The 14,526-nt window shown below is 40.0% G+C and overlaps 1 protein-coding gene across 1 annotated transcript; it reads right to left on the reverse strand.

Annotated features, from left to right (window-relative positions):
• Positions 1-6,988: 6,988 nt before the first annotated feature.
• Positions 6,989-9,404, reverse strand: lyz (lysozyme; the record flags this gene model as incomplete). The annotated part of the gene is made up of 4 exons (XM_083929430.1): positions 6,989-7,055; positions 7,145-7,223; positions 8,244-8,405; positions 9,278-9,404. The coding sequence occupies 4 exons, from the start codon at positions 9,402-9,404 to the stop codon at positions 6,989-6,991; spliced, it is 435 nt and encodes a 144-aa protein (XP_083785556.1).
• Positions 9,405-14,526: the final 5,122 nt, after the last annotated feature.

Below are 14,526 nucleotides of genomic sequence, written 5' to 3' on the forward strand. Positions count from 1 at the left end.
GTGTCTGTCTTTGTCTCTCTCTGTCCATCTGTCCGTCTTTTCTCTCTTTCTCTCTCCTTTTCTTCCTCCCCAATCGGTGCAGACAGGTGTCCGTCCTCCACAGAGCTGGGTCTGTCTGACGTTCCTATCTGTTAAAGGGAAGGTTTTCAACGCCACCGTACTCTACGGGGGAATTGTTGGGTCTATGTAAAACATAGAGTGTGGTCTTTACCTAGTTTGTAAAGTGTCCTGAGATAACTTCTGTTATGATTTGGCACTATAAATAAAATTGAATTGAAATTGAATTGAATTGAACTGCTTTGAAACAAAACATGTTTATAACATGCATCAACAGACTAATCACCAATGCTTGAGCTATTTATATTATGAGAAATTATGTGAGATTTTAGCAATAACGAGTTCACCAATGATGAATGTGTAAAATGTAGGTAAGAAAGCGGATTTTCTATTGCAGTGCGGAGTGAAGAGTGTACACACTGAACTCTGACAATTGACTTATATCCACAGTGAGGGCTCAACCAGGGTTGAACCTGGGTAGATTGTGTGTAAGAAAGGCTTAACCTGTGTTAACTTATTCGCCTTCACGACACAGGGTCGCTAACAACCTGCGTGGGACAAATTATGTCGTTATTGTCACGCTTCTTGTAGCTCATGTGCATCAATTTAAACAAACGGGAGGACTTTTCTTGTTGCTGTAACATTAATGCACCTAAAACACACCATAAAACTGAGCAGAATGTTTTCAGCTACAGTGGAGGTGAATGTCGTGGCCCGACTTGTGAGGATGATCGGGGACAACCACAACGTCATGAAGGATGCCAGATGAGAGAGGTGTCCACCGTGCACGGGAACAGCTCACAGACAAACTGAATACACTGAGGAAGCAGCAAACCAAAGTTCATGAGCACAACAAAAACCAGAGGCCTTGGACTGCAGTATGAGCTGTGCAGCAACTCGGACACACTGATCACGTTAATCCAGTGTTCAGCTCCCCTCCAGCAGACAGCCAAGTGAAGAAACACTCTCGCCAGCATAAATGATTATTATTCATTGGGCATAATGCAGCCGTGGAAAATGCTTTACATCAATCATGCCACTGTTAAATAAAATCGCATGTTTCTTTACTATTTCATTTTGATGCTGTAATCCAAATGTTATTGAATTGAATTGAACGTTTTATTCGTCCCGTTTGTAAAAAAAACCATTTACATACAGTGGATTGGCAGTTTCTAAGAAGGGGGAGGAGAAAAAAAAAGCAGCTCCCAGACTTTGCTCCTGGGGAAGTAGACTGTGAGACGGGGGTGGGGGGGGGGGGGGGGGGGGGATCAGCAACATAAGCACATATAAGCACACTTTACAGCATAAGAACTCAAAACTATTTGCACCAGGGAATGGGGAAAGGGGTGAGAGGTGTTCCAGTGCAGACAGGCAGCCAGCCGCAGCTGCAGCCAGCCGCAGCTGCAGCCAGCCGCAGCTGCAGCCAGCCGCAGCTGCAGCCATCGGCGCCACCATGGACCCCGCCTCTTGCACTGGCGGGTGAAAGCGCTGATACAGCCTCAGTCCAGGAGTAGGCTACCAATCATTTGCATATACTATATACTAATAATCCTACTTTTTTAATGTCAAAGCTAACTGTGTTTATTATTGTGTTATTAATATATTGTACAATGAGGACTTCAAGTACAAAATATTAGTTCTGGTGGAATGCTGTGTGTTACATCCTCAGCTGCCCGCTGAATAGGAGGTATAACCACTCTTCCCATTTCCAGCACCTGAGGTTATTGGGTTATATTTCTCCGGGGTTGTGACCCAGACCGTGTCTGAATTGGGTGAACCCATGTTGACTAGCTTGTATTGAATTTACAAAGGAGGTCTGAACAAGGGTCAGCTAACCTTGGTCTGACCCTGGTCCTTGGTGTGAAAGAGGTATGACGAATACTGACCTAACTATTGTGACACACGAGGGGTGGACAAAAACACAACGACTTAATAATTGTAAATAAAATATATAGAATAAAAACAATGCACATGTTGACCAACTCTTTGCTAGACAAAATTAACTAAAATATACACAAACAAAAATATACACACTTGGATGCATTTTGTTGGGCAACCCTGTGTTAAACAATGAAAAAACATGAAACTTGAAATTGTAAATACCATGTAACAAAACTACCTGGCTGGAACCATTGACAGTGCGTTTAGATGCACATTAGTAAATGGTCTTACCCCCGGTTAAGTGAATAATCAGATTATTGAAGTTCCCCACGTTTACATGAAACAGGGTTGAGCACCACTTACTGTACCTCTTCCTCCGGTACAGTAAGTGGTGCTCCGCCAGCATACAGCTGGTTGGAATACCGCTTTATTTTCACGTTCACCTTTGTCAAAATCACAAACAGCCAACTTTTGGACAGAATTACGACAGAAACGGATCTTCTTGGTAGTGATGTTAGTTACCATGGCGAAGTCCTCCCTAAGTTTAAAGGTAATGCTCTAATGATCTATATAAACTAGGTCTGTTATGAGAACTACGATTTTTTTCCCAGGGTACGGTGTTTACATGGGGTTTGAGAAACCAGAGTATGCCCTTAACCTGAATATAATCGGGTATTTAAACTGCTTGAAAACACACTGATTTTGGTTACATTGGTCTCATTAGTACAGACAGATCAGGTTACGGCCTCTTCTGACCCAGAAGGCAGCACAGGTTCTGGTCAAGGCACTTGACATCTCCTGGCTGGTCTGCCCGCCTGTTCCGTCCGACATCCGCAGCTCATCCAGAATGCAGAAGTTCCCTCACACTGCATCGCTCCTCCGCTCTCTTCACTGGCTTCCTGTAGCTGCTCGCATCCATTTCAAGATACTAGCACTTGCATAATGCACTACTAACGGATCAGGCCCAGCTTACATCCAGGACATGATTAAACCTTACACCCCAGCCCGCCCACTGTGCTCTTCATCAGCAAATGGGCTTGCTGTCCTGGCTACCAAATATTGGAACAAGGTCCCCATTGACATCCAGGCAGCAGAAAAGTCTATACATCTTCCGTTTCTCTCGACTGCACCTTGGCTAAGAAAATGGTTTATTTGAGAAAATGCACTTACAGTACAACACTTTCTCAATACTTGCTCTTGTGGTTTGTGCATTAATTAATGAATGCGCTTCTTGGAAGTTACTTTGGACAAAAGCGTCAGCTAAATGAAATGTAATGTAAAGATCTGTGTTGTACAATACATGTAGGAGATCCAGGTGACTGTTTACAATTTCCAAGAAGTTTATTTCAATGGCCAAAGAAAAGGATATTTTAATAGGTTACCTTATCGGATTGGTAGTGTATTTGAGCCCAGGTTGCCACTTTGACAGCAAGATTCAGTTTGAGTTGCACAAAGTTTCTGTGTGAACCAGTACAGGGGTCCGTTTCACAAAGCAGGTTAAAAAAACTCTGAGTCTAACCCTGAACTCTGAGTTGATCTACTCTGAGATAGGAAACTGAGTTTTCGGTTCCAGAACAGCAGATTTGTGTTAGGTGGATCAACACAGAGTAGTTTGACCTGGAGTTAAGCGCGTGCACCACAAGTTAAAAAAGACAGCATCAATGGAGCCCTGATTCGACGAGTCACCATGGCAACGGGGAAGAGGAGGGCTACGCTACAACTGGAATTGAAAATATTAATGCGCTCATACGGAGAGTTTGAGCAGGTTTACACCGCTGCAGCAGCAAAAGAGAGGGAGACGGTGCGGGAGAACATTGCTGCTCGGGTCAGTGCGTAAGTTTAAATGTAGTCCTGTTGCAATCACAGTAATATCACAGGGGGAACTGCTTGAGTGGGAGCCTATTAGTTTATTTCATTTAAGTGCAACCCCGCGGGGGCACTTGGCAGCAGCTTAAGATGAAACATAAAAACATTGTTCAAACAGGTAAAACGTCGGCACAATCTCATGGTGACGCCTCATTTTGAGCATGTTTTACATGGTAAAGTAAATATTACCGTAAGTGGCTGTTTTATTTGTTGTATAAAAAACTCCCATTTGCAAAATAACGCAGCGCAACACACAATATCTGCTGGGTTAGGAGAGCATGACTTTGGTTGTTAATGTTGGAAATGTAAGGACAGATGAGATGGACTGTGACATGAAACGGTGTTGTGCCGTATTCAGAACCCCTGCCGTGAAATGCACCCCTTCGCATTATAGATGATATTCTGGATCAGAAGGCTATATAGGAGTAGTTTATATACCGGTATCCACATTAAAAGCACACACTTTTGAACCTATGAATTGCAAGAAAAGCTGGGATTATATTTAGGAAACGCTAAGTCAAATACTTTCAACTTTCTCAAAAGATCCATTTCATTCATTTTGTAATTATGGCTGCAGTATATTAAGGACGTCTATGCGCGGTCTGATAATCATCTCCCGACGAATATTTAATTCTCTGTGCAGTAATGCTGCACCTTCATCCACGGGATCGTTATCAAAAGGATATGCCATGGTAGTGAAATAGTCACCACCTAATATAACTTCTAATGTAGGCCTACTGACTGATGTTTGCAGTGATTTTCTGAAAAAACAGACGACAGAACTATACTACGCCAAAACTCGCCTGCTGACTGAATGAATGAGGAAATCAAACACCGTGTGTGGCTGAAAGAGGGCGGAGACAGAGAGAAACTCAAGGTTTTCTGAGAAAAACCTGGTCCCGACCAGGTTAGTTTCAGAGAGCATGTTACCATGGTAACTGACCGAGAGGTTAAGTTACCTCTCTCTGTGAAACAGGCTAGAGTTACCCCTCTGTCTCTGGTTTGAGTTACCTCCCTTTGTGAAACAGAAAACTCAGAGTTTCCCCTCATTTCAGGGTTAACAGACTCAGAGTTTTCACTAAACCTGCTTTGTGAAACAGGCCCCAGGTGTTAAACTGAGCTGACTGGGCAGGTGATGAAAAATGAATTGAGAACCAAGAAAACATTCCAGGTCTGTCATATGGAAACTGAATCAGCCATGGATTAAAGTGCTTTTGCATTTGCATAGAAGAAGGTAGGACAATAAATCCCATGGCTTAAGGTGAGACAGCTCAGCATTTTAAGAAAGAACACTTTTATTTTGAACAAATTAACTGGCATTTTGTTTTTTCATCACATCAAGACAAATACAGATTTGTCAGACACAGATTACCCTTATCCCAGCCGTCTTCTACTTTCAAAAATCTTAAAAGTTACAAATATAAATACACAGCCACTCAAGGTAAATTAAATACAATTGCAAAAACACAATAAGACATTAACCAGGTAAATATATAACCTAAATAATAAAACTTAAAATAAAATATTTACACATAAATCTAAATGAACTAAATGGGTACAAGAAGCCCATTTAAACGTAAAATGGGTAGCAGGCCTTAAAAAATAGTTACAAAGCAGGTATAACATTTTATCATGGTCAAATCTAATTATTTCCCACAAAATTAAGGCATTTCCCCCATATTTTACAAAAGGTATCAGTCTTTCTTTAAAAGTAAAGGTTAATTTTCTAAGGCAAGATGTTGAGAGAGGATATTTGTTTATTTCATTTTATAGTTTGTTTGTTGGCTTGAAAAGCGGAAGTGGAATTGTATAGAAGTCAATGAGAAAATGAGCCTACTTCTCAGGTGATTTAAGTAAACATTTTCCTACTGTGTTTACAATCTCAACCACTGGTTTCAAATCTTCTTCATTACAGCATGATGTTTATTTATTCAATTATGGTCCTATTTAGAGTAAAAAAGACAATGACGCAGTGGATGCTTTAGGACGTGGTTACCTGTGATTTACAGGTCACCATGCTAGTGACAGGACAGATGTTTAGCGGCATATACACGGCACTTTGTACATTGAAACAGCTGTGAACTTGTTTGTGGGTGTTGTCGGTGTTAAAGTCTCAGGACTTTGACCCTCTCACAGTGTGTTTTCACTCCATCAGAGCCCCCTCCCGTACGCAGAGTTTAGCGTTATAGTACATCACTTGATTTCCTGCTTCTCCGGATGTTATTTCTACAGTAATAAATATGTGGATTACATATAAATTACAGTGCGCTACTTTTCATAGTTATATATTCAAATAGTGAATGAGGATAGCCTGAACGAGGAGTTAAAGTAGGGCCATACAGCCTCACATTTATATTAGTGTAGTGACCTTAGTGCTCTTTGTTTCATCATCAGGGGGGGACACTAACTGTGGTGACACCCCAGATGTCCAAAATGGTGGAGTAGCAGTTTTTCAAGCCTTTTATTATATAGGATAGACAGGAAATGGGGTAAGAGTGGGGGAGACATGCAGCAAAGGGCCGCAGGTCAGAGTTGAACCCCCAGCCGCTGCCTCGAGGACCTTCAGCCTCTTTACATGGGGCCACTGCTCTCACCACTCCGCCACCGGCCGCTCCTGGAGGTAAATTTAAGAATGCCTTATCAAAATGCCTGACTCTAAACTCTCTTGACCTTTTGATATTTGAGAGGAACTCTATGAGAACTCTGGAGCAGGCTGTTAAATGTTAAATTAAACACTGAGATTATTGAGCCTCTCTTACTTAAAAGACTGGGATTTCCTCTTTGGATTAATTGACACTATCACAAGTCAAATGAACCATTCTCTTCCCTCCTAAACTACATGAACACTGATGACCTCTACCCCTTCAGCGTTTTTACATTCGTGTTAATGTCATTGTAGCTGTCATTAGTGGAAATCAACATTTTAATTTGGTTTTAAAATGAGTACAACACATACAAGCTGAAATCAGTACATTTCTCTTCACTGATTGGATCTGTTACATTAAGTTTAAAGTTAAAAAAGAAAATGATTTGCATAGTCTTGATTTGAAAATATTGGTCAGTATATTCAGTAACTTTTATTATTCTCCTGTCAGATGAAACATACAAAAAGTGTTTGGATCAACGGCAGCAGAAGATGAGACTGTTATTATGTCGATGACGACGTCCTGGTTCCACGTGTTGACTAAAGACCACATCCGGACAAATAGGAGCTCAGGTCACGGCCCTCGCAGTGACGGCGCCAGGCCACCCTAAAACCAGACAAAGGAACATCACCCATCTCTCCACATGTTCAGGTTGCGTGCAGTGAACACATCACAGTCACATGATCAGATCTTACCAGGCGCCGATGCCATTGGGATCCCTAACGACGCGCTTGGCACAATTGATCGCCACGCTGACATCATCAGTCAGAAGGGCTGTGGAAAAAAACAAAACGGATTTGAACAGTAGTTTCAAAAGTTATCTTCACTTGGTAAAATAACTGCATTCATGTAGTGCTTTTATCTACGTTACCTCCTCTTTCCTCAAACCTAATTTTTTCTAGATGAATATATATATATATATATAAGAGAGAGAGATAATATAATCTATTTGCATCTTTCCTACAAAGAATATTTCACCTTGGCTATTGTTTTCTGTCAGATTGTTGTTGTTGATGTTGACGTTTCCGACTGCACTTGAAGGCAACTTCATTTCACGGAGAAAGTGAGAAAGAAAAGAGACAGAAGGGAACTTTCCCTGGACCAACTGATCTCATCTGAATGCCTGCCTATTTTAAAATAAAAGTTTAAATAAGAGGATGGCTCAGCTTATCAAAAGTGTTAATTTGGCCAATTTGAGATTTAGTCTTAGTCCTGTGTCAAAGGTCCTTCTTAGTTTTTATAATATTTCAACCTCATTTTGTTTTTATTTAGTCGACTTAAAGTCGGAGCATTTTAGTCGAAAAAAATCTCACAATGAAACAATGAAAAGGAATAGAGATTTGGGCAAATTCATGAACTATGTTTTCATCTCGTCTTTTTTAGTCGACGATAACTTATGTTGATAATCTTTACACTTTTAGTGTTGATGGCGTAGGTGCTGTCTCGTCATTGTTTCGTCTTAGACATGGAAAAAAAAGTTGTTGATGAATATATTTTGTCATAGTTTTCATTATTGAAATGAACACTACTTATAAGTTGGTTATAAACTGTTGCATAAGCAAACAGCTGTCTACAACTGTCTTTACATCCACCATTCACTAAGCTACATTATCATCCCATTGGAGTTATGTGTCCCTATTATACACTGTGTTATTACTGCAGCTTGGTGGTGATCAGGACAAAATGGGATTGACCATGCACGTTATAAAAATGTGCATGACAATGGCAAGTGATAAAGAAGTAGAAAAAGGTCCCTGTGTAGTAAATCTTTGGATATGGTGGTTCATTACTGACCACTGCACTGGATGTTGCATGCGTTGGCTGTTTGGGGGGTGCGTCCGTCGTTACACCACCAGCGGCTGTTGATCTGGAAGATGCCGTAGTCAGTAGATCCGTCCGTGTTGTGGTTGGTGGCGGTGGTGCTGTAATCCGACTCCCACTTGCTCAGACACACCCCTGCAGAGGAAGCAGAACAGATCCACATATAGACCACCTGAAAGAAGGAAACCCATTTGAGCCCTGTTCCACAAGTCTACACTGGGCATCAAACTTCAAATTAAAAACTTGCTTGAGTTGTGTAATTCTTCACCATTTTTGTCAACATTAATGTGGCATGGTGATTGGTGATAGTTTGATGAAAAGATCGACCTCACTCTCATTTCTGTGTGCGAAATATGAAGCTACCAACGGGAGCCATCTCAGCACAAACATTAATGCGTATGCGTATGTTTGTTTAATCTGTACAAAAAAGAAAGGACAGCAAGATAACATGGTGTGGAGATAACGTTATGCAACAAAAGTCAATTCTAATTGGATGCTTAAAAAGGCCTTATTATACTAGTTTTTACGGTCATATTTGTTTTTTTCGGGTCAACTACAATAGCTTTACATGCTTTGATATTTAAAAAAATCTCTAATAGCGACCGACACCCTAGCGTTCAAACCTGAGTGCAGCTGACCCAGATGGTCGGCAGGGCTCACGTCTAAATGCAAGTACTACATTATTTGACACTTTGGTTTTATTAAACGTGACTATAAAACATTCTAACTACATTTATAGGTCAGAAGCTTAATAGGTCCTCTGTAAAGAAGGTGGATACATTGACATTTCATAAAGTAGTCAATATATTGAATATTTCAATACATTCTTTGCTATGACAAGCTTTCAAATTATAGTATACATATATGTGCCAAAAGTATATGTGAAAAGAAGGGAGTACGCTGGTATTGCCCTTTAGACTGATGCTATGTTTCACAACAATAATAAAATGCATGTAAATGAGTCATTTCCAGACACAGTATCTGCAGACTGACACATTCATACTCACAGTCGGCCAGGCTGTTGCCACGGTAGCCATCCATTCCATTATTCTTCAGCACTCGGGCCCACTCACAGCGCTGGTAGACCTTAGCACTGGCCAAAGCCACAAAGAGCAGAAACACTAGACTCCTCATGATGGATCTCTCTGATGGAGCGAATGGTTCCACAGCTGCCGCTGAATGTCCTTTTATAGTAACTGTGGCTGCTTTAATGCACGCTAACTCCCTGTTTTCCTTGAATTTAGTCCAACAAAGCTGTTGAAAGAGGTGGATATTCCACTTTTTGAATCCAGGTTTTTTGAGTTTGAACTTTGAGCAGCTGTTTGTTTTCAGGTGGAGCATGTTATCAGTGTGATAAGAAAGACTGATATCACGGTCAAAGACAAAGTGAAATCCAGGAGGAGCTCTGGCACAAATTCATCTGCAAATGTCTGCATATACATATGCAAATCCATCTTGGGTGGCAGCCAAGACAAAATATTGTGTCCAACCTGACCTGATAAGAGCGGATGTAAAGGTGCCCTGTTAAGTTCTCTCTGAACAAAATTATATTATTTTTGTTCATAAGTGTTTACTATGTTTAGGTATGTGTTACCATCACAAACTGTCAATCAGTAGAGAAGCATGAAATCAAAAGGAAAGTGATTACATGCCAGTGTAGTCGTAAGAATAATGACGTTTCCATTACGGTTGAATACCCGCTATAAGACTGGTCTCACTCATCGTAAAGCCCCTCATTTAAATGAGAGTCCTTTCACCAATTAAAAGAGCCTGGTTGCTGATTAAATATAACTCTAAGCGAGATGTGACATAGGTAGCACTCAACACTAAAACAAGTAGAGAGTAGACGCTTTTATCCAGTGGTAATTTGCTATTTATTTCTACTACTGACGCACACGCATCTGTGCATGTGCTTGTTAAAATGAGTGCTGCATTGCTCTTTGCTGCATGTCGCCTCCTAGCTCTCTCCCATGTTCACAAACGCATTTTGATAATTGTCGGAATAATGCTCATAAAACTGTGTCTAACCTGAATGTCAACTAGATTATTCAAACTGCCACTATTCTGTATTTCTCACTTTCAAAGAAGTGCTGCAGCGCCGCTCTGGTCTATCAACCATTACCCGACGATTGAAACCCATTCAATTTGATACGTCAACTCCGGAGTCTCGTAAATCCCTTTGTATTTATTTGGATTGGAGACCCACCGAGTGAGGGGACATTTGAGATGACGTGCCCTGCTACTTTCCCGAGGCCACATTTTACCCCAACGGAACTGTACATGTCCTTGTCAACATGTACAATCAGAAATACACAATTACAAACTACTTATTAATGGGTTACAGTAATGTAATTACTTTTTCCAGTGGTGTACAGAATTACAAATTTTGGTAGTTACATTACAGTTACTAATTCTCTTTGCCCCATTAGTTCCACAATCTGAGGTCTGGTTGTTTGCTGTTTTACCAGGAGGCTTGAAGGGAAATGCCTGTATTTTTCTACCTGGACCCTATTTGTGACTAATGGGGACAATAAGTTTTTAGATTGGTCCAGTATTGAGCAAGAGCTCTGCAGCAGCAAAACCAGCTACAATCACACGGGGCAATTACAGACCATCATTTTATGTCCACTACAAGAGCTTTCTTTTGTCAGACAGATTCAGATTGGTCTTATAAGTGTCTGACTGTATTATAGAATTATAGGGAGGGTTTCAAAACCATAGAGGAGGGGTCTGTGTGTCCTCCCCCAGAAGTAAATAATTTTAGAAACTGCGTTTTTCTGCATCCTGGTGACGTAAAATATCACTCACGATGCGCCGCGGATGTGCCTCTGATCAATGTCACGTGCCCAGAGTAATCAATAGTTAGAGAGTTACAGAGCCACCTACAGGCCTGGCATGTGTACTACAGCGGTTTAGCTCAGTTTCTCTGGTGTGGACGCAGATATTTCTTGAGCCGAGGGCGTGTGGACAGAAAACTGGAATGAGGGGTTGGGAAACAGATCGTTTTTGTACGATCTGTTTTTTCGTGTGGACGAGGCCTGAGTCAACGGGCAACAACAGGAATAACCCAAAGTAGCCTAGTTGAACTGGAAGTAGAGCCATTACTTTTCTTCACATGAAATTAGAGGAACGGATGTATACCTGAAATGCACATTATGAGCTGTAATGTCCGTGCTTCTGCACGTCCGATTTTAATGCAATTCCAGTGCGACTTTGTCACTCTCAATATAATAAATATCAGAAGTTACAAAACATCTATTGTGATTTTTATCGATGCATTATATAAATATAGTAAATCTAATACCCACAATAATACATGATATTTGATTGGAGACTTTTCTCACTTTGTCCCACAGCAACATTAAAACAGTTCAGTTACTTTCCATAGTATGTAGTTATTTTTATAATTTGTAACTCAGTAACTATAATTATTTTTTGGGAGAAGTAACTAGTAACTGTTACTAATTACTTTTCTAAAGTAATGTGCCCAACACCGGTAATGACACTGAGGTAGTTTGGAGTGATGAGACGGTTGAGGTTCAGGAGTTCCAGTAGTAGTTGATGAACATTAGCACCAGCTAACATTAGCTACTGAAGCCTCGAGCTGGGGAGGAGGCGTCAAGCAAAGAGCAAGAGACAGGAAAGAGACCAGAACAGGAGGACAGACCCAGGAGAGGGTTGAGGGGAAAATCCTGACACCGTGGCAGAGAATAGTCCCGCCAGTGTACATTAGAATACAACTGTGTATATTTTGTATTTGCAAATTGCATTGTGTATATATGTATTTGTATTGCATTTTGGTGAAGAGATTTCAGCTACACTAACACTAGCACCTAGTCAGCCGTGGATGTGAGTACACAGAGCCGGAGGTTTACCCTCTCTGAACTGTGAGTTACACAGACATTTCAGACACTATTGGAAGAAGAAAGAGATGGAAGTCCACAGTGACAGCACAGTTTACAGAGAAAGCACAAGCAACACAAATTGACTGGTATAAGCCAGCATCCTCTCTGGGTACTCAATACTGTGAAAGTATCAAAACACTCAATCCATGAAGAAATGCACATAGCCCGTATTCAGAAACTGGTGCCAGAACTTTCATACAGTTGTGATGTTGGGGGCGGCTGTGGCTCAGAGGTAGAGTCAGTCGTCTTCCATTCGAGAGATCGGCGGTTCAATCTGGTCTGCAATGTCGAAGTGTCCTTGCGCACGGGTGTGTGAATGTGGTGTGAATGGTTAGATTAGATAGTATGTACACTCAGAAAAGTTTGACCATTGTCTACTTAAAAAAATTAAGGCAACAAAGTGACAATTAATATAATTGAATAGATTTGAATTACTTACAAATTGATTAAAAACTATTGATTTAATTAATTAAATTTAAACAAAATTATTAAATGCACAATAATGAAATCATTGGTTAAGATATTTTGGATTTACTAAAAATATGATAAATGTTGATTAAATCCAAATCAATTTTACAGGGAAAACTGATTAATATTTACTAGGTATCTGGAAAATAGTAAGTCATATTTAACAAATATCTGCAAAAAAGTGATTTAGGACTACTAATTTAGTAGGTGGAATTAATTTATATTTACCAAGTATCAGGATTAAATTGATTTATATTCACTAAATATCTGGATGGTATAGTTATGTTCACTAATTTTATGGGTGAAATTGAGGATATCTTTCTATATATTTGGATAATAATGATTTGGATTCAATAATTAAAATAAGTAGCATTAACTTATAATGGGTACCACATGTCTTAAAATCTATTTAATGTTATTGATTGTCACTTTGTTGCCATAATGTTTTTATGTCAAATTTACTCAATACCATGCCTTAATGTTGCAAGAATTTACTTTAGTCCATGCAGTCAACAAACTACCATATGCAGGAAAACAGCAGGTAAACATTTATTTGTGCAACTTTGTTGACACAGACATCAACATTTTTCAAACTAAATATTTGTGCATAAAAATGCCAAAATACAAAGAAATAAAGAGGGAGGCTGTAAAAAAATGTGTATGTGTACACATTGTGTATGTGTACAATAGGGATGTGTATGCTGACAATCTGTTTATTATCTATTATGATCAAGGCTAATTATGAAGTGATATCAAGTTCATAAGGAAAGATGAGAGAGATCTACAAATTCCTCCTAAAAGCAGAATGACTTATGACCTCTGCCCAACCCTTTATAGCATTGAGGGACAGAAGACTTTTAGGTATGTTTCAAAGTTTAGTCGTAACCTTATGTCAATGTTTTCAGTCTGCAAAAAAGTGGCACTCAAATCATGAATTTGTAAAAATTCTAATTCCGACATACAACATACGTATGTATCCCTGGTGTACACAACAGAATCACAGCAGCAATTCCCTTAAATGAGTTCCACAAATGCTTCTTAAAAGTGCAGCACTTAAATTCAGACAAAGCCTCGAAGTAAACCATATAAATGCGACTTAACAATTCCTACAGAACACCCACGATCTGTGAAACATCAACAACTCCATTAGATAAAGCATTTTTTCATATTTAGTTTTCAAAACACAATTCTCACTGTCCCTGTTATGATTCAGCATTATCATTTGCCCATTACTTCTGGAATACCAAGCTACAAAACCAGTTATATGTGCCAGTTGCAAGTCCAAAATATAACATCACATCCTTTAAATGAGTATGAATAACATATTTTTTTCTGAACAAGACTTGAAAACTTAACTGCAACACAGAATTACTGAGCACTCCAGTGTATTTATGGTCCTTTTCTTAAGCCAGCAATTTGCTCTTGAGGCTGTTCACTTTTGGCGAAAGCTTTGAACAGTCAAGCTCGAGAAAGAGCTTCTGAAGGGCTTCGAAAATGTACCTGAGCTCCTTGGGATAGGCAAGATTCACTGCATACGTCAAACCAATGAGAATGGCACAAGCCCTTGGGAAGTTTCCCAGAGTGGTCAGGACCTTTGTTCCATCTATCACAATTCCGATGTCCTCTGCACCATCTGACAGATGAGCCTGGATGCTGTAGATTTTCATGTCTTGCACAGCGAAGTCCTGTGCCACACTGTCTTTATCTGCATCCTAAAATAATGAGAACATTTTGTATTTCAGACCTAACAGGTAAAGGAGATGGTCCTAAATAAATAGAGATTGCGAGAGAGAGAAAGTGATGCCTTTCAACTTACATCATACTCTTTAAAGAGCTGATCAGCAGATTCTCCAAGGTACAGCATCAGACACCGGATGACAATG

The sequence above is a fragment of the Echiichthys vipera genome (genome assembly GCF_963691815.1).
Source record: "Echiichthys vipera genome assembly, chromosome: 16".
In the NCBI taxonomy this organism is placed as follows: domain Eukaryota; kingdom Metazoa; phylum Chordata; class Actinopteri; order Perciformes; family Trachinidae; genus Echiichthys; species Echiichthys vipera.